This window comes from Tigriopus californicus, chromosome 3 (genome assembly GCF_007210705.1).
Source record: "Tigriopus californicus strain San Diego chromosome 3, Tcal_SD_v2.1, whole genome shotgun sequence".
NCBI lineage: Eukaryota > Metazoa > Arthropoda > Copepoda > Harpacticoida > Harpacticidae > Tigriopus > Tigriopus californicus.
In genome coordinates, this window is record NC_081442.1 from 589935 (window position 1) to 608864 (window position 18930).

General features: G+C 41.3%; 4 protein-coding genes across 6 annotated transcripts; 2 read left to right on the top strand and 2 right to left on the bottom strand.

Annotated features, from left to right (window-relative positions):
- Positions 1–3303: 3303 nt before the first annotated feature.
- Positions 3304–9433, bottom strand: LOC131878337 (calcineurin B homologous protein 1-like). The gene is made up of 3 exons (XM_059224285.1): positions 9296–9433; positions 8368–8730; positions 3304–4061 (listed from the first exon to the last, which is right to left on the bottom strand). Exons 1-3 carry the CDS (start codon positions 9363–9365, stop codon positions 3823–3825), a joined length of 672 nt encoding a protein of 223 aa, XP_059080268.1. The 5' UTR covers positions 9366–9433; the 3' UTR covers positions 3304–3822.
- LOC131878334 (probable cardiolipin synthase (CMP-forming)) lies at positions 9312–14126 on the bottom strand. Of its 2 annotated transcripts, XR_009373004.1 has the most exons (5): positions 13734–14126; positions 13445–13660; positions 13226–13386; positions 10388–13160; positions 9312–9984 (listed from the first exon to the last, which is right to left on the bottom strand). XR_009373004.1 is itself a non-coding variant. In XM_059224281.1 (4 exons), the coding sequence occupies exons 1-4, from the start codon at positions 14049–14051 to the stop codon at positions 12962–12964; spliced, it is 894 nt and encodes a 297-aa protein (XP_059080264.1). In that variant the 5' UTR covers positions 14052–14126; the 3' UTR covers positions 9312–12961. The 2 variants fall into 2 exon arrangements, 1 of the variants encoding a protein (XP_059080264.1); XM_059224281.1 differs by having other exon boundaries at positions 9312–13160.
- LOC131878331 (complex I intermediate-associated protein 30, mitochondrial-like) lies at positions 11233–12945 on the top strand. The gene is made up of 4 exons (XM_059224277.1): positions 11233–11598; positions 11679–11742; positions 12147–12553; positions 12629–12945. The coding sequence occupies exons 1-4, from the start codon at positions 11233–11235 to the stop codon at positions 12860–12862; spliced, it is 1071 nt and encodes a 356-aa protein (XP_059080260.1). The 3' UTR covers positions 12863–12945.
- Positions 14127–15551: 1425 nt separating the features above from the next.
- Positions 15552–18246, top strand: LOC131878336 (probable glucosamine 6-phosphate N-acetyltransferase). Of its 2 annotated transcripts, none has more exons than XM_059224284.1 (6): positions 15552–16011; positions 17191–17404; positions 17485–17547; positions 17652–17782; positions 17852–17913; positions 17995–18246. In XM_059224284.1, exons 1-6 carry the CDS (start codon positions 15979–15981, stop codon positions 18140–18142), a joined length of 651 nt encoding a protein of 216 aa, XP_059080267.1. In that variant the 5' UTR covers positions 15552–15978; the 3' UTR covers positions 18143–18246. The 2 variants fall into 2 exon arrangements, with proteins under 2 accessions (XP_059080267.1, XP_059080266.1); XM_059224283.1 differs by having other exon boundaries at positions 15988–16126.
- The last annotated feature ends 684 nt before the right edge of the window (positions 18247–18930 follow it).

Consider the following 18930-nt stretch of genomic DNA (forward strand, 5'->3'; position numbering starts at 1 on the left):
AATATGTACATACACAATGTAAGTAAGACCCAGGAAGCTTGCTTGACACGTTGTCGTGAAATGCAAAACGAAGAACCCCAAGACAATTGGTTACATACAATGTACAGTAGGGAGGGTTTATAACGTACTACTGTTTGTAGGACACATGATTTTTCCAACATATGGTGGTAGCCTGTTGACTATTCAAGGTTGAAGAGAAAATCCATTGCCAAGAGGGATGCCAAAGTAATTGATGTAGCTCGGGTCCAAGCGGGCCAATAATTTCTCAGTTGCAGTCCAAAGTCCAGGCGTAATAGGTTAAGACATGGTCAAGATTGGGGCCGAATATCAAATCATGGCAGGGTTGTTGTGTTTTCTTCATCTTGGCATGTTGGTTTTGTTCCAACTAGATAACCACCTTCATGATTTTGAACACTGAATATGGCCGAACGTGATTGTTCGATTCAAAAATGCAGTTGAATGCCAATTTTGTCTTCTTGATAGCTGTTCATTTTGAAAAGTAACCCGCATACATACTATATATGTACATCTCAAAGTGATGATTCAGACCATTTTCAGGGCAATAGTAACGAAATTACAGTAAATTTTTACGAAAAAGGGACTGTAAATGGTAATCCCGTTCCAATTTAAAATGGTGTAATGGTAACGACTCCAAGACCCAAAAGTTACTCACTACTCGTTCCTTTTTGCCCGGGCCAGAGTGGCTTTTAATTTTTCGTTTCTCAATTGACAAATGAGGAAACTTGCAGCTTTTGGACAATTTCAACGGAAGATGTTTCTTTTGCTATTTTCAAATAAATTTACCCTGAAGACAGAGGCTCAGGGCTGAGAATTGTGCTTGATGTTAAAATCATTGATTGTGTTTATATGGTTAAAATTTCGTTGAACTAAAAGACCTGACACAGCGAAATCTTCATTTAGCTTGAGTACGGGGCACCAAATTTCTCGAATCCCCCCATTTCTATGACTTAAGGCACATGTTTCTAACAGGGAGGCTTTATAAGCTTGAACATTTCTTAAACTATTTTTTCATCAAGACTTTGTGTGGCTTATTTGCAAATTTCAACAATCATTAGTCGAGACCACGAGAATATCTCAGTTTTAGATGTCAAATAACAAAATAACATTAACGCCAGATAAAGGCAAAACATTCAATACTAATAGTGGGGAAATATTTTCAAAAAGGTTAAAAATTGGAAAATTTTAAAGGATTTTCATTAAATGCCATCAAAGACCATCATTTTTTTGAAACGTTTTCGAAGACAGTTTCAAATAACGGCGAAAAATAATCCCCTCCGTCAATAAATACATTCTCCAAGTTTGATTTGAAAAGAGCAAACTCGATTTTGCGACCCAATTTTGTAACCCAATCCATGATAACTTAACCAATGCAACTATTTAATACATTTTTTTAAAAAAACAAATGTTTACAATATGTTTTTTTTGACTTTTTAACATATACCCTTTGCCTTTTAAGTTTTCAATTTCAAAAAGCCATGAGACATTTTCTCCCCATAATGTTGATACTGCTTTAGAAATGAAGAAATTTAAATGGACGGCTTTCCTACTTTGCATTTTCAATGGCTTGGTAAACATCTTGCGAAACCAACGTAGCCAAGAATGGCAGTAATGCATTGCTCAACAAATAAACAATGTGTAAAATAGTCAAATTAGTGTAACATATTGAAGAAAACTTCACATTTTAGGACTGTTTGAAACCCCCAAAAAGGGCCATTCATTAGAGAATAGGGTTTTGATAGGGTAAAAAACCTGAAATATGGGTCATCGAATTTTTTGTCAAAGTAATTGTAACAAGTAACGCTTTAACATTTTTCGACGAGTAATGGTTGAGCAAAAAATCACTCTTTTTGATCAAATAAATCATAACTCCAATCCGTTCAATTTCTTGAGTAACAACTACCGCCCTGGTCATTTTCGAACCTTTTTGAATTGATTCAATTCCGGAAGAAAATCTATTGTAAATTGTTGGGTGTATTGTTTGTGCCTCCGATTGCCCTCTATTCTTGAAACCCAACGCCAAACTGTCTGATTGTGAATAATCGATGGTCCAGAAGAAAAGCCAGATTGTCTAGTGGACCCTTTGTCGTTCGTTTGATGGCATTTCGGCAATCCCAGAATAGGCAAGTTGGGTGGGTATACCACCTAATTCTTCTGCAACCACAACCACTACCTCTACATAGTACGTATACTATGTACATGGGTTTACCCTTTGTGCTGACACCTCAACCGAAGTGATCGGGTACAACCACCAAAAGTTAATTTCTGCTCGCTCCGTTGAATTTCGGATCTGTGGGACTCTAGGGGAGAATCGATTCATCAAAAATCCCTCCTTTTGCCAGGAATGTCGACCAATTTCATTTCTAGCACTTCTCACCAACAAATCAAACCACAGATAGTCACACCAAAACGTAGGGAAGACGGGAAAAATGGGTTGGTTGGCATAAAAAAAGGCAAAGTAAATATTAAAACGGCATTTAAGATGAAGGTTAATGAGACTGTAATAGACACAATTGCTGAATCATCAGTTAAGTAAATTGAATTGAACGTTCTATGTAGTTATTCGGAGGGCTGCATGGAAACATTCCAGCACATAATTCCATACTAGCTTCCTAGTGGATCGGTTCAATTGTATCCCAAAAATGGCTACTTTTCTTCAAATTTTTTGTGTTCCTCTTTGTTAGTCTGTCTAGATTTGAGAATTTCTTAGCTTTCAATTGTATTATCGAAAACGTAACCTTCACAAATGAACGAAACTTTATTCTTTTCACTGAAATAAACAAGTCCCATGAATTTCAGTTTTCCTCAGACAACAAAAAAACCACAGAAAAAAGAAACGAATCAACAATATGTGAAAGTCTATAACAGTTTAGCCGAATATCAACAGTTGTCGTAAGTTGGAACAAAAGCCTGATTATTGAACAAACTCAAGGAGAGACATTGGTGCTTATTCGGTCAAATAAACCGTGCCCATCTCTGGCCAATCAGAAGAGTTTCCCCTCGCCAATCGGTCTGTTCCATTACCATTTTCATTAAGTTCAAAAGGGATTACCAAATGAAAGCGATTCGCTCTACGCTCTTTCAGCTCAATCGCTCGCAACAATTGATCCCACAGAGAGAGAGAGAGAAAAGAGAACGAAAGAACGAGAAATGAAGGGGACAGGCAGGAGCAGAGAAAACCCCCGGCCCTTCATTGTCGATTGCTTGGCTCCAACAATGACAAAAATGAGCACTTTGTGGTCCCAAAAATATTCGGGGATTCCCGCAGAACATGATGAGTTCGAATACGATAAAGCTACAGTATATTTCGATAGATATAAAAAATAACATCCCTGGATATATAAAAACACCTGATACGCAGAGTACAGTAAATCATCTCATTAGCGTGCTATTTCGTTCAGCTGAAGCTCTCTTTACAAGTATGTTTGTCTAAAAAATAACTTCACTCTTAAAAAGACAGAAAAACTAGAGAGAACGAAAACTTTCCCCTAAATTTCGATCAAATGTGCACACTGTGTTTTGGCTTCTTGATCTGTACAACAATTCCCTGGATTTGGGATCAGGATGCTGGTTTGGAAAAGTCCTTTCGTTTTTTTGACCAGATAGGAAATGGGAGCAAAATGCCACTTTGGAAGGAAGGATGGGTAGTTATTGCCTAATTGATTTGCATCTTCGCCCGCACGCTCTCAGATTTTGACACGCCCCTTGTGGGTTCACATCAAGTCAGTCGAGAGTTAAGCCTCGAAGCAAGATAATCGCATGAATAGATTGGTGATTTGGTGATGTAAAAGGCTTTGGTGAAATCTAGTCCAAGAATCTGATGGACATCTTCTGCTCGACATCCGTGCGCTCAAGGACGTTCTTGAACTCGTCGAAGGAAATCAGGTTGTCCTTGTCCAAGTCAGCCTCCATGATGGTTCGCTCGGCGATGGAGATGAGCTGATCTTCGGAGATGTTGGCACCCACCATCATGGTCAAAACGGCCAGAAGCTCCTCCTTGGAAATCTTATCGTCACCATCCAAATCGTACATCCGGAATGCAACTGAAATTCATAAATATTCGACTTTCAAACACGACTTTGAAAGGATTTGGGCAAGTCTAAAAAGGCAAATAACGGTATTGATTGGCAATTTTCTTACTGCCGCAAAATATGCGCACTATTTGCAAAAAAAAGACCTGCATCGTTTCAACTAAGAACGAAATTTAATTCATGATCCCGAAAAAAAAGAAATTTGGAATCATATTTCAGATGTACTCGTACCTGCTTACAAAAGGTACACGTGCCATCGACAGACTGATAAAGGTTACGGGCTTTTCTAACCGCTACAGGGAATGTAATCCCCAGTACTACTATTAAAATGAAAGGTTATAATTCGTCTATTTATTACCTTTTCATCTTTATATAACATTTTGTCTACAAACAAATTTCAATTGGCAGACCGAGCTAGTCCTTGAATATATGGTTGATCAGGAATGCTATCTAAAACTATGTCCAAGTCTGACTTGAAAGATGCTACCGGATCAACAAGGCCTACGTATTCCTTACGAATATTAGAGGGAAGCAAATTAAACAATGAAGGATCCCGAGAAAGAGGAGAAGTGGAACTCATTGTTCGAACTAGCCTGGATTCTCGAAGACTTGAAGGTGCTCTCAAAACGCACATTAAGCCTCTGCGGTCACTGGAATTGACCCCAAATTCTGGGTTGGGACAAAGCTCATGAATGCTTTTGAAGACGTACAGTATCAGATGCCTTTCGTAAGTTCACTCAACACTGTACCGTCCCAACTTTTTTGTCTCTTCCAATACGAGAGCTCTCTCATTCCTGTGATGTTTCCAGTGAAACATCTTTGGACTTGTTCGACCTTTTGCAAACCTGCTGAACTCATTGGAGCCCAAATGGGTGAAGCATATCCAAGATGTGATTGGACAATCGACTTGTACAGAGTTAGCATCGTGATGCTATCTCTGGACTGAAACGTGCGATATATCCAACCACATATTTGAAAAGCCTTACCCACCTTCAGCTGGATATGCTCATCGAACTTTCCATTATTTTGGAGGACTACACCTAAATCTTTCATAGATGAGACCTGCTCAATATCTTTAACTCCATTATCTACGAGTGGAGTATTTAAAAGAGTTGACCCGCAAGTCATTGAGCGGAATTTCATTCCATTCAGGGCCATATTACTCTTAGTAACCCAAGAATAGATTATATCGAGGTCCTTTGCAAGGCTAATGGAATCTTGGCCATTCCTAACAGAAACTAACTTTGTATCGTCAGCATAAGAGAGACTGGCAGTAATACTAAGCTTTTGAAGCGGGGCAACGAATATTATAAAAAGGAGGGGCCCTAATATCGAACCCTGAGGGACGTCCGACTTGACATCATGTATGTCACTATGGGATCCGTCAACCTTAACCAATTGCTTCCTATCATGAATGAAGCTTCTTATCCAATTGAGAGGCTTGCCCTGGATCCCAATTTCATGAAGTCTATTCAACAAAAGGCCATGATCTACTTTATCAAAGGCCTTGGCAAAATTAAGATAGACAACATCAACTGACTCATGCCTTTCCGGTCCCTCAATGACCTGCTCTAAATGCTCAATCAGTTGGGTAACCGTGCTAAAACGTGCTCGGAACCCGTGCTGGCTAGGAGAAAGGACTTCATTGACTTCAAGAAATTCAACAAGTTTGGACTTCATGACCTTCTCCAAACACCTTAGCAATTCTCGAAGTGAGAGAAACCAGCCTATACTAGGTCTATTACTGGGGAGCGACTTATCTCCCCTTTTGAAAGTTAACTTTAGTGAAGATGGAAACTTGCCCTGATCCAAGATGCAGCGCATCAAGTACGAGAAAACAGGAGCAAGAACCAGTGAGCATCTCATCAGAACCTGAGATATCACACCATCAGGGCCAGGAGAACTCGAGAGTCTCAAATCTCTGATAGCTTCTACAGCATCTTGATCTGTGACTACAAGATCATCTAAACGCTCAGCTTGACTAACCATGTCAATCTCAACAGACTCATCTTCAGAGCAATGAGCTGTTGCTTCCGAACTCAGTGGGGTTGAAAACACACTGGAGAACTGATCTACAAGCATGTTAGCCATAGTCTCTACATTGCTAATGGCTTCCCCATCAACCTCAAAAGGCCCAACAGGGTGTTTCATTTTTCTCTTAGAGTTCGCATAAGAGAAAAAGCCTTCGGATTCGACCTGACCTCCCGATCCACCTTACTCTCAGTTTGTAACTGGTCATATTCGATGGAGGCCTTAATCTTACCCTGAACTACGTCCAACTTTTTTTGGAGACTAGCCACAATTACTGGATTCGAAGTGCTCTTTAGCCTTTTTTGCTAGTTTGCAACTCTTTTTGAACAAAGTCTTCCTATATTTTGGAATTTTTGTCCGTGTCCCACTTTTCGGAACACATTCAGAGATTGCTAAACTGGAGCAAACTTCCTTAAAAACTGAAACGAATTTATCAATGGCTGCATCAATGGACGATTCCTGTTTCAGAATTGAAATCAGGTCTAGTTCTTCTAACCTTTCCATAATCAATGGCCAATGTTCATCTTTGAACTTGAACTTAGCCAGAACGACCTTTTTGACCGGTTTTACTCCAAAGCACGCCGGCTTTTGAGTTATGGTCGACCCTATCTCGAGAACATGATCTGACAGATTAGTAGGTGTCACATGGGCATACTGGATCAGATCAGGGTCATTGGAAAAGACCAAGTCAAGAACGCTATTCGCTCTGGTGGCTACAAATATAATTTTGTCAAAATTCAAGATTAACCTTGATTAAAGTTGCGATTGACAAGTATGGCATCACAATTGTGAAATATTTACCTTAAGCAAGTTTTCAGGGATATTTTCTGGTTTTTCTACCAGCTTCAAATTGCTTGAAGATAAAATTGGAGCATTTGAAGTCAAATTTGATGCAAACGCAATCTTTGAAACCGTAATATCTTGCTTGTCGTGTGCTCGATGGATTTGAAAAGATTTTTAATTGAAAACGCAACTAAGATTACTCTCAACGTCTATTAGTTTAGTTTTTTTAAATCGTCTTTTTACAGGGTTTAATTGGATTAATATACGAGCCTAAGGTCTTTTCCAAGATCGTATTTTACAAAGATGTTTTCCTAACAAAGAAAATCGTTACTAGAAGTCTTGGCACATGCACAAAAACAACATCAGTGCTGTTTGAACCACCGTAGGTAGTAATGACTAGGGCTGCTCAAAGAATGCAATTAAAAGGGGCAAAACATGCACATTCAAATGCAACGGAATGTGCAAAAATTGCCGACGAAACTACAAAAAACGTCAACGCTTCAGCTTTTCGTTTTGTGAGAGACTAAAAAAGTTGGGACTGTACAGTGTTCAGAGAAGGTACGAAAGGTAACTGATATTGTAGGTTTGCGGGAGCATCCATACGACTTGTTCTAACCCAGGATTTAGGGTCATTTCTAGTGCCCGTAGAAGCTTAATATACGTTTTGAGAGCACCTTCAAGCCATCGAGAATCCAGACTAGTTCGAANTTTCTCGGGCTCCTTCATTGTTTAATTTGCTTCCCTCTAATATTCGTAGGGCATACGTAGGCCTTGTTGATCCGGTAGCATCTTTCAAGTCAGACTTGGGACAAATTTTTAGATAGCATTCCAGATCAACCCTACATTCAAGGACTGGCTCGGTCTGCCAATTCAGATTTGTTGGTAGACCAAATATCATATAAAGATTAAAAGGTAATAAATATGTAGACGAATTATAACCTTTCATTTTGGATAGCACTGTGGATTACATTCCCTGTAGCTGTTAGAAAAGCCTGTGAAAAACCGAACCCAAAAAAATTATCGAACAGATAAGACATTTTCTGGATCCATATGTATGTCATAATTTCAATGCATCAGAAGTTGAGAGGAATAATTGGTCTGATGAAAGTTATCTAGTTTTATGACTCCTTATCAAATAAAGTTAATTCAGAATGTGCTTCATCAGCGCATTCCTGATAAAAGAAACGACAAGATAGGCAAAAAGACCTCAATCAGATAATTCAGCTACGTCAAGGACCTTTCAAGATCTCCTCATAACTCTAATTCCCTCAACAAAATGAGCTGGATGATAACTTGGATAAAGCTAATTAGGACTGACCAAGTTGTTCATCGTTTGGACTTATTTTGGAGTCATGTCTCGTCGGTCATTCACTTACTCTCAAATAAGGAGGGAATACTGTAGGTAAATGGAAGCCTCCAAGATCAGCCAAATGCTTAACATATGTGTCTAAAGTCCACTAAATAAACTTGACAATTAAAAGGAAGCCAAGCAAATTCAACTTACATCGCAGTTTTTCCTCCCGTCCATTGAGCTTGTTCTTTTCGACGTTCTTTTTCAAGGGTCTGAAATGAGCGAGGACGCGCACGAAGTCACAAAAGTTGACCACCTCTTGTTCCATGTCATCGGCCGTGGAGCCGTTTCCACCACTGGAGCCGTTTCTCTCAGGATCCGGAGATCCCACACCTCCACCCATATTCTGTTGCTGTTGTCGGGAGTCTCGGAAGAAGGCGTGAACGATCCGGTCGCCCAAAGGGTTGATGGCCAACTCGGGGATCCGGAGAAAGTCTTCACGGGTCAGATGACCCTTTTGCTGCTTGTCTAAAGACGAGAAGCGACTCCAGAGGCGCTCAATCTGATTGGCTGTGACTGAAACCAAGAATGGGAGGTGTGAAAAAGACCTTTTTAAAGTCTATTACAAGGTTTTGCCTCAACTAGTTTATGCTACACCTTGTTCTCGTCAACCACCAAGAAGGTTTTTTGGACCCCCAAACATTTTGTTCCGTCTAAATCTAATCTGACCGGTCCTGATGCAGTAGGTCTAAAATTAATTTGACACATTTAATGACTGGATTGGTCATGAATGGTCCATGTTATCCTGATCTTGATTGGAACAACCTTTTACTATCATTTCACCACACATATGTCGGATTCTTATTCAGTCAGTCTACCAAGGAACCCGGAAAACGATTTGATTCGTAGCTTAGCCTCATGCCAATCGTATCACAAATGACCAATTTGGAGCTCTTTTGACTGTTACAAATCGTATTCTTGTGCTAGTTTGCCATCCCACCCTGATTAGAGCATTCACTCCAACCCTCAAAAGTGTCCAAAGTTCATGGGTGACTAAATGATTACTGTAGGGCAGTGTCAGTTGGCTTGTCTGTCTTCTGCCAGTTTTAATTCTGTCCCTCTAACTTGACGATGGGCTTACATCCCGTCTCTTTGGAAATGTTGGCGATATCCTCCTCCGGCAATTGGAGCGATGACCTCGAGTTGCCCATGGTGAAAAGAGGGTGTGTCGGAGGTCGGGTGTGTACGGGGAGAGGGTTGATCCGGAGTAAGATGTCGTCAATCGTTTGATTTGGCGTTGCTCTTCAATGCCTGATGATTACTACTACACCTCCACTGTTTGGTGCTCTTGAGGTCTGACTGCGTAACAGCCGTAACAGCTCACTCATCTACTCAAGGATGGAAGGCGATGGAAGCAAGGAGCACTGGCCAGGAGGAGGATCGGAGTAGGAGTGACGGACTGACTCAGTCCACAGGAAGTTGGCTTGACTGCTTCTTACTTCTTCGAGTACACAGTATACACACGTATTTTGTTATATACATGCCATGTACAGAAGGAACGTCATGAACAGTCGGGATGGCATAAAAATGGGCCTGGACAAAGGTAGAAGAGAGGCGAGAGAAGACAATAACAGCCTGGGTTGCTTAGGTGCTTTGGTAATTTGGGAATGGTTAGATAAGACGGACAGGCTAAGGATTTTCAGCATTGAGACGAGTGTATTGTGGAGGCAAATTCCGTCCGGGGCTTCTTTATCTATGAGCACGTGAATTTACCATCAGTGAGGCCAAAATGCACACGGTGGTATGCATAAACGAACCAATGACGTTAAGCTGCAAAGCCAGATCATAAAATTAGGAATTGGATTTATTATGCGGGGCAGGCAGCTTTTGGTACTACGATTTGGACACAACCCTTGAACAAATTTTCTAAACTTAATCATGATTCACCTAAAGAAGATCGTGGTCAAATTGGACAAACTCGGGTAGCTAGGATGGAAATGGCAAGCCTGAAAACGGGCTAGGTTTCAGACCAACTCCACGGAGTGCATGAGTCATAAAGGTGACCGCGATCATTGAAATTGAAAAAAGCCATGGGTATGCATTTTGGAAAAGAAATAAACGCCATGTAATTAATGTAACTTTTCAAGCAATCAACTAAGAAAGCGCCTGTAGCAAGAAGCTCTAGAAATACTACATATGCTGAGATGAAACGACTGGTAAGCATATTGAATACCTTTCTTGGTTGACTGAATGCACAGGCCCTCTCCCATGAAATCAGGCTTAAACCAGCCCCTTAACTCGAGTGCATCTAAAACGACGTTGGTTTTTGTTGTTCAAAGCCTCTGGACGGTAAAATCGAGAACAAAAATAAATGGCCAAATCCACTTGGGCTCTAATTGTTAGAGGTTGCGCGTTTATCGAGCTAACTCCGAAAACTTATGTGAATTGAAATTTTGTGTTGACATTTTGGGATCCATTCAGAGTCTCCATGATGTGCGCTTTCATGCACATTTTGCGCTTTTTGCCCCAAGGCCAGGCGAAAAAACTGAAGACGTTCTTCTCCATCACTAAGATGGCCTAATTAAGATGGCCGTGTTCCTTTTTTAATCGGACAGACACCCAGAGTATATTCATGCATTGAAAATGGAAAAATTATAAGGTTTTATAAGCACATGTTTTTTTAATAACAGCTTTTGTAATTGGTATTGTTTCAAAGTTATGCAACAAAACAATTTGTGTGCATCTACTGTATAGAAAAAGGAAAAGGAAAATAAAGGCCTTTTCAGTGCTTTGAATGTGGGCCATGTGTGTCGGTGAATTGGTCCAAAAGTATGAGACGATAATACTCAGAAGGCTGTCTCACCCACTACTTCCTAAAATTAAACTTGAGCGGTGTCTTCTTTCGATTTCGGAAATGGCCATTTGGCAATTCTGGCGCTTTTTCCCCCCACCGATCTGGAGGCACTAGATCCATTGGATTTCCATCATCAACCACAGTGACCATCATAAAACTTCAGAGTTCCCACGAAGGCAAGGCCTGAAAATTGTTTTCAGCCCTGGACAGTTCCGGTGCCAGTAATGGCCCAAATGGTGCCGCTAATATCTCGGCGAGCATGTCTGCGGGCGGTGGGTGGGCCAAGAATCATCCATGTTTGGCCATGGTCCCGCTCGATCCAAACTTCGGCCTGTGTCAGCGCTTTCAAGGACATTTTTATCAAGGAGGGCGATCTGAATAAACGCCCTTCCCAATTGGAAATCCAGCATAAAGGCTTGCCGGAAAACACGCCCACTTTAGCCGAGCGGTTAAGGCGCGGTTCGAGCTCGCCTTTTTACAATCCTGATCCCAAGGACGGTTATTACAAGGGGAAAACCGGAACGGTTCGAGATTACATGGAGGATGTTCATTTGGGCGAAATCTTTCGCGAAGGTTTCCAACAAATCCGGGTAGCCTGACTCAAAAATCGATAGAATCCTCTACTGTTCAGCTAAAATCATAATATGATCGATTCATTCATTGATTGCAGAAAGATCTATCCATGCTCAAAGACGAGATCCTGGCCGATCCCTGTGAAATGGTTCCCAATGAAAGTGAGTAACAAAATTGGAACTCGACCCCGGGAATACCTAGTAAAACACATTTGAATCATGGGATCCCAAAGTCATGAATTGACCTAATCGGGTCAATCCATGATTTTCTTACTAATACCATGAGGTCAATTGAGCTTTCTGCTTGAATCGTGACCAGGTCTGATAGGAACATGTGATGGGCGTTTGTTCAACGTTAGATAACGCCCCAACTTGCCCAGACTTTTCAGATTTTCCAGGAAACAGAAGGGCATTGTGACATTAGTCCTTATTTTGTTACCCTTGGCCCCTTTTCTGGCTCTACATTTGGAAAGAACTCATTTGGGCGTCAAACAAAAAGCAGTTCCGATGAAAAAATGGGAATTAAAAATTGAAACCGATCCTAACTCTGATCTCCTTCCTGGTAGATGAGTATCGGCCATTTTGGTGCTTCAAACCCGACGAGGATTTGCAAGATCATTGGGTGACCACGTGTGATTCGGATTGGGGCGAGGGTTATAGTAAGTGCGAGCTGACCCGCTCCAAAACGGGGCGTGGTTATTTCAGCGGCGAATTAAGCACCCGGGTGCCCAAAGATGGGCGGATCGTGCGCTCGGGTTACTGCAATCTCCGGACGGCCATCATCCTCCGTTCGTTTGCTCGTCGGGCTGAATTGAAATTCCAATATTACACTGCGTTTCGGATTCGCATCCGCGGCGACGGTCGCCCTTATTATATGAATGTCCATTTGAACAATCGTTACGATATCTACTACAACGACTTGTGGTCCTTTCCCATCCACACCCGAGGGGGACCCTATTGGCAAGAAGTCACGGTGTGTACCTGCCGTAAACCCCATCGAGAGGCTTTGTTTTTTTTTTTTTTTTGACACCCTTGGTTTGCCTTCCAGATCCCGTTCTCCAAGTTCTTCTTATCGGTCAAATCATTCTTGATGGACGACCAGGAACGATTCGATTCCACTATTGTCAATGGTGTGAGTTTTACCCTTAAGGACGATGTGGATGGACCTTTCGCTTTGGAGGTGGATGAAATCGGCCTCGTCAATATGCCCGAGGTCACCGACGACAACTTTGATTACGAGTCGTACATCCTGCCCGAGCCGGGATTTAACCAGAAAATGTAGGCGTCGAGAAGCGAGAGATCGAACGTGCAAATTCATCCTGAGAAGAATTCTTGTCGTCTATTCAATACACGGTTGAGACGTGATTGCTATACCGTTCGTTCATTTCGACTCTTGATCAACGGCCTTTGGTTGTTTAGGCATGAGAGACACGAAACCTACATTGAAAAGGATAAAGATGATGAAAGCCACGAGCTTCTTGCCGAACTGGTGGTCGTAAGAGCGTTGACTGAACCGGTACGTGTCCTTCATGAAGGCGTAACTCACGGCTGAGGCAAAAGTGGTGGTAGCGGTTAATAGGCTAAAACGAAAAATCCCAATCCTCAGATCACTCCCTCATCAAATCGTACCTCAAACAACACGTACCAGAGCCCTTGAAAGGCTGGATGATCGACCATGTCAAATCTGGGCGCAATCATGGCACTGGCTACCAAGCCAAGCTGAACCATGGTGTTGAGCTTGCTGATCATCGTAGGTTGAACTTGAGCCGAAGGCAAAGACAAATCGAAGTATTTCTTCAACGTAAACTGGAAACAACAATAATTGGGAAATATGCCAACATCAAGCCATGTTTGAACGACTCACGGGTGGAGTCACGCCCATGTACCGAATGTACAGCCCGGCATAGACTAATAAAACATCTCGAGAGACCACCAAAGAGGTCAATTCCACGGGAATAAGACCCACATAAGTCAGACTGAGGTACAAGGTGGCTACTAAGATCTTGTCGGCCAATGGGTCCAAAAAGCTGCCCAACATGGATGCCTGACCTTCGAAATTCCGGGCGATCCATCCATCCAACTAAAGGGATGATTTACAAAAATCAGATTTTGTGTGGGCTCATTCAGCCCAGACTTTTTCTGTTTGGTTTTACCAAGTCGGTAAATCCGGCCAAAGCAAACAATCCGAAGGCATAATCCAGATCATTGTGCAAAACCAAGTGAGCTAAATAGGGTGTGGCCGCAATACGGAACACGCATAGCCCATTGGGTACGGTAAGTATGTTTTCCTTGGCTTGGCTCTTAACCGAATACTTTTTGATGTCATGATGACCTGAGACCATCCGAGACCATGATGCCGGTAGAAAGCGTAATTTGGAGACATGGCATGATTGAGGTCCGATAGGCCAAGCCTTTGGGCCCAAAGGCCTCCATGATCGTCGAGATAACCGGAGACATGAGCTAAGTAACATCACGAGTCACGACACGGCGGAGTTCTACGAGTTGTACGCACCGTAAAATACACTCACTCGCTCAAATCAAAACAAATCAAAAGCAGGGTGACTGAAGTAATTCACATCGGTCAGGTTCCACGCGCATGTTGGGCCTCCTCGATTGTCTTTTTGATATTTGAGGGGATGCTTCAATGTAAATCCAGTATAATATGTTACCTGAAAAATGAGTCTTTTGTGTTTGTACTTCATGCCATGCTACCACTGCAATCTACCAAAAAGTGCCATCTTCTAGGCACTATCGTCTTCTCAATCCATAGCGCCGTTTCTCAGAATCTGCATTCTGTGTTTGCTATTTCGTTGTCATTTGGTCGGGTGAAGAAGCAATCGATAATTTTCCGGTCATTCCGCTTGTCGGTAGAAAAGCTGACTCGTACTAGATTTATGGCCCGAACCCGCACCAGTTCCCTTTGATCCTTTACAATCCAGTACTGAGTACTGACTATATTGATCCTTTGCTACCCAGAGAATGGATGTCGATTGACGGGTGACCGAAAAAGTGGGTAAACAATGCCCTGGAGACCATCCATTGGACTGTGCAGCCAGCGGAGGCGGTTGATCGTCCCCTATCAACGTACGAGCAAGTGTAGCAATAGCCCTGATCCTGACAGATGTTGACTGTCACCCAAAAATTGAGCCTTATTTTATATGACCTACATTGACAAACATTCAGAAGTCTAGTTACCAATTACTTAAAAAATTTAAATAGATTTCATTGGGCGAATTTGCTACTATTAACAAAAGAAGAAAATATTGATCCATGAAAATGTAGTATCTGTCCACTAGTAATTGGAAACTGATTTTCCACCCACGCATGCACAGAGAGCTATAAAATAAAGTTTCCAACACTGGCGTTTGGTTTCAATTTGCGTTGTTGAGAGTCAAGATCTTATCCATGAAAACCCGTTTTCATAATAGAATATTATCTCTCTCCTCAATTCTACGGATTGTGGCACGAAAATTTGAATTAGGGGGCGAACAGGGGAAAGTGTTGAAGCGATCAACCTCTGGACCGAAAATACAAGCTCTTGGGAGTTCGGATGTTTGGGCAAGCTCAGCTAGCAGCTAATAAACAGTGCCAATGACTCAAGTTTGGCTTGTCAAACTCGTTTTAACGAAACTGACCTTTCTTCAATGTGCCGTAAAGAACGGTCAGCTTCGCACACACGTGTTTGAAGAACAGATCATCCGTCAAATTTGCATCACTCCCATTGCCACAGATTTCTAACGCCATATTTGGTAATTTCACTCTAACTGACTTGCATTTTACAACCGTGTCAACAACATTCTTGTGCGTTTATCCATCATTTATCATTGACAGAGCACTTTCTTAGGTAGTCAGGATAAATTCAATGCTGACACAAGCCAAGTTTTGAGCTATTGATGAGCGTGGCGCGTATCGACATTTCCCATCCTATAGTGAGTGATCCCCAGCAAAGAGCACTGGCAAAAATACGTATGTATCTACCAGAGCTTGTCTACTATACTCCTATGTCCCCATTGGCGTCCTTGAGCGGATCGAAGAAGCAGATCGAGTTGGAGACTGGAGACTGGTCAAAGGACCACGTCAATGAAGGCGAGGGGCCAACCAGTACATAATCGGAAGAAGCCAGGAGGATCTCGGCTAGTGTACACATGTACGTCTATCGAGTGGAGGGAAGGGGAGGGCACCAACCTCACTTCATCCATCTAGAATCGAGATTGCTCGCTCAGTCTTTCAACCTCAGTCGGACGTAGGGCAACACGGAAAAATAATTTATTTGACTTATCGCATTGGGAGTGAATTTGAATTCGAGGATCATCGAGTCAACGGAGAAGATAAACTTTATAGTTGAACGGGTGATAAGCTCAGCTGCGACAAATTAGAAGACTCAAACAAACGACAACAATGGCTGAAGTGAACAACAACGCGAAGAAATCGGTAAGAAACATATCTAATGTTGAGCGAGAACGAAGGATTTAGAGGGAACACGATTGCGGAAGTGAATAATTTCAAGTTGAGTGAGTGTCGTGTTGAACTTTATGAACGGGACAGGGTAAGAGAATGAATATTTCCATATCTCTTTATACTTGATTCGCAGTACCACTAAAATGAAATATTAATCAAATCGAAGAAAAGCTTTCGAGTGTTGTGCCTGTGTAAACCCAAGTATTTTACTCATGTTTAGTTCATCTACATGCATGAAAAAGTGATGTGTTTTTGGATGAAACTGAAACACCAATTGGCAATCAGTCTCATTGATACATGATGCTTACTCAAACGGTCTAGTAATGTGTTCTTTGTTATTCGACACGTTTACATCTTCATACAATGGAGTCTCAGCCAATGGCGCGTCATCATCATGTTTCCCAAATCCCCAATGACGTGCATCAAAAGCCGTGAAATATAAAAAGTGTTGTGCTGCATGCTAAATGATGCAATAATCTTTTCACCTAAATTGAGGACTGGGATTCATTTCAACGGGATTGATTTTATGACATCGTAAATCCAGATCACTCTCAGCGCTCTAAACTGAAAGTGACTTGCTGTATGCATTAACAAGCATGCTTATTCCAGTGTACTTATTAGTGCACATATATCTTATTCTTTGTTTTATGTTCGTAGTTTTCAAATTGTGGTCAACAGTTACAGGAGTGCCTTTGAACCAGTTTTAGGCTTTTTGTACAATGCATCAGATATCAAAGGTGGTCGAATCAAATAAACAAACGCCCTTATCGAGCATAGCAAGCCCCTCAGAGATGGGATCAAAAGGGATTACTCAACATTTCATAATTGACAATTTTGATCACTGTTTCGAGCAGTTTTTCTTTATTCCCCTCTCAAAGTGAAGGTGACAAAAAGTTAGAACATATTACCGTGATAACGTAACAAATTCAGTCGAATTAAAGTAGCTTGGACTAGGGCGTGCCGCCAATTTCGAATCTGTGTGGCGTTTGACTGTGCGTCAAAACAGAAAGCCTTGCGTCAACAGCTTTCTCTTTCTTGATGATAAAGAAGCGTCAGCTATCTTGGTGGGATAGAAGTGGGCTACTGTACGTGGCAAATGTGGAGTTGATCTGATATCTTAACAAACCCAACATGTCTGATCTCCTTCTACAGAGCGACCTTGTGATCGTGGACGAGGATGAACTGAATCAAGAGGTCCAAACCAACGGGTTCGTCCCAGAAGCAAAGGAGTCATTTCTGTACGATAATGCTCTCATAGAATCCTTGTCCTTCGACCATTTGACTTGTTTTAATCCCAAAATAAGTCCAGCTCAACCGGGAATGAATCTGAGGGTTCGCTCTTTAGGCTCGGGAGATTACGAGCGAGGTAATGACCACGTTTTATTGTTTACATTTGTGTGACAAAAAAGTGAATTGAAAAAAAAAAATGTCTTGTATCTAATTTAGGATTCCTCGATCTTCTGGCACAACTTACCAAAGTGGGTGAAATCTCCAAGTCCGACTTTTTAAGTAAGGAAAGCTTCTAATAGGGATAACGCTCCTTTTACATTGATATAACATGATCATTTTACCATGTATTTATCATAATAAACATTAAAAGAGCTATCTTTCAGAACGCTTTAATGCCATGAAAAGTTGCCAAGGCACGTATCATGTCACTGTGATTGAGGACACTACCACACAAGAGATCATTGGAGCGGCTACTTTGGTCATTGAGCAGAAATTCATTCGGGGATGTGCCAAAGTAAGGATTACACTACGTTTGGTATCATCCGTTATTTGTTTCTTCATCATCTTTTCTTTACTTTCTCAGAAAGGGATTATTGAAGAAGTTGTGGTATCAGATCGATATCGAGGTCGTCAATTGGGGAAATTGTAAGTGCATTGAGAGAGATATGTTAAATATGTTTGGTGCGGTTGGATCGATTTTTTTTGACACATTGCTTCATATTATAGGATTGTGGCAACCTTGATCGAGATGGGAAAGGCCCTGGGATGTTACAAAGTGACTTTGAATTGTACAGACCAAATGATCAAGTTTTATTGCTCCTTGGGTTTCACGCAAGAAGAAGGCAATGCAAATTTCCTTCAAATTCGGATGTGAAGACAGCATTAATGTTCATGATGATGCTTAAAAATAGTGATACATTCCACATCTTTTACTTATTCACTTGTGCCTTGTAATAAAGTGACCAATGATCGATCAAATTTGATTTTAAAGGAATGAAAAAAACATTCAATGTACATGGTAGGTGATCAATGGCAAAAACGAAAGAGATTGCAAAGTCTGTTCGGTTTTACTATCTTTACAACCTTCTTGTCTACTCGAAAAACAAGGTCAACTAAGTCTTCGGACAATACTTGATACGAATCATGAATTTGGCATCGATGATCAGCCTTCTTCACAAAGTTTATGGGCTACTGTTCAAATATTGGCTTCCCATGAGTATTGCGGAGTCCACGCAACGACTTGAGCGACCTTTTAGAGTATTTAAAGGGCCTATGGTTTCATGGACGCTCTATACGATATTACATTTGGTTTAGATTCAATTAAAATGATTGGGTGATTGATAGTGCGGGTACGTTCTTGTGATGCATCGGTGATTGAACTCGAATTTACAGAGATTGGACATTGGACTCGAGCTTTAAAGAGAGGTCTCGAGTCCAGACTCGTCCAAATAAATTTATATTTCTTAGATTTTTTCTTGAAGCGGAACTTACTCCATCTGGAATTGGCTATAAAACAGCCTTTGAAGGTTTTGATATGTCAAGATTAGCAAAGCCAATACTTTTTTTTGCACGGGACTACAAAAAATCGGCAAAAAGTTGGTAAATCAAAAATATCGGGCGCCCCAGCAGTAATTACAATTCCATCTAAAGGGTATCTTAATA

Excerpts from the sequence above, each read along its gene's own strand:
- LOC131878337 (XM_059224285.1), bottom strand. The coding sequence starts at position 9,365 with ATGGGCAACTCGAGGTCATCGCTCCAATTGCCGGAGGAGGATATCGCC. Across the intron at positions 8,731-9,295 it reads CATTTCCAAAGAGACGGGAT|TCACAGCCAATCAGATTGAG; the intron begins GTAAGCCCATCG and ends TCTTGGTTTCAG. Across the intron at positions 4,062-8,367 it reads ACGGGAGGAAAAACTGCGAT|TTGCATTCCGGATGTACGAT; the intron begins GTAAGTTGAATT and ends TATGAATTTCAG.
- LOC131878336 (XM_059224283.1), top strand. The coding sequence starts at position 16,028 with ATGTTGAGCGAGAACGAAGGATTTAGAGGGAACACGATTGCGGAAGTG. Across the intron at positions 16,127-17,190 it reads AACTTTATGAACGGGACAGG|AGCGACCTTGTGATCGTGGA; the intron begins GTAAGAGAATGA and ends CTCCTTCTACAG. Across the intron at positions 17,783-17,851 it reads TCATTCGGGGATGTGCCAAA|AAAGGGATTATTGAAGAAGT; the intron begins GTAAGGATTACA and ends TTACTTTCTCAG.
- LOC131878331 (XM_059224277.1), top strand. The coding sequence starts at position 11,233 with ATGGCCCAAATGGTGCCGCTAATATCTCGGCGAGCATGTCTGCGGGCG. Across the intron at positions 11,743-12,146 it reads TGAAATGGTTCCCAATGAAA|ATGAGTATCGGCCATTTTGG; the intron begins GTGAGTAACAAA and ends CCTTCCTGGTAG. Across the intron at positions 12,554-12,628 it reads CCTATTGGCAAGAAGTCACG|ATCCCGTTCTCCAAGTTCTT; the intron begins GTGTGTACCTGC and ends TTTGCCTTCCAG.
- LOC131878334 (XM_059224281.1), bottom strand. The coding sequence starts at position 14,051 with ATGTTACTTAGCTCATGTCTCCGGTTATCTCGACGATCATGGAGGCCT. Across the intron at positions 13,661-13,733 it reads TGGCCGGATTTACCGACTTG|TTGGATGGATGGATCGCCCG; the intron begins GTAAAACCAAAC and ends TCATCCCTTTAG. Across the intron at positions 13,387-13,444 it reads ACATGGGCGTGACTCCACCC|TTTACGTTGAAGAAATACTT; the intron begins GTGAGTCGTTCA and ends TGTTGTTTCCAG.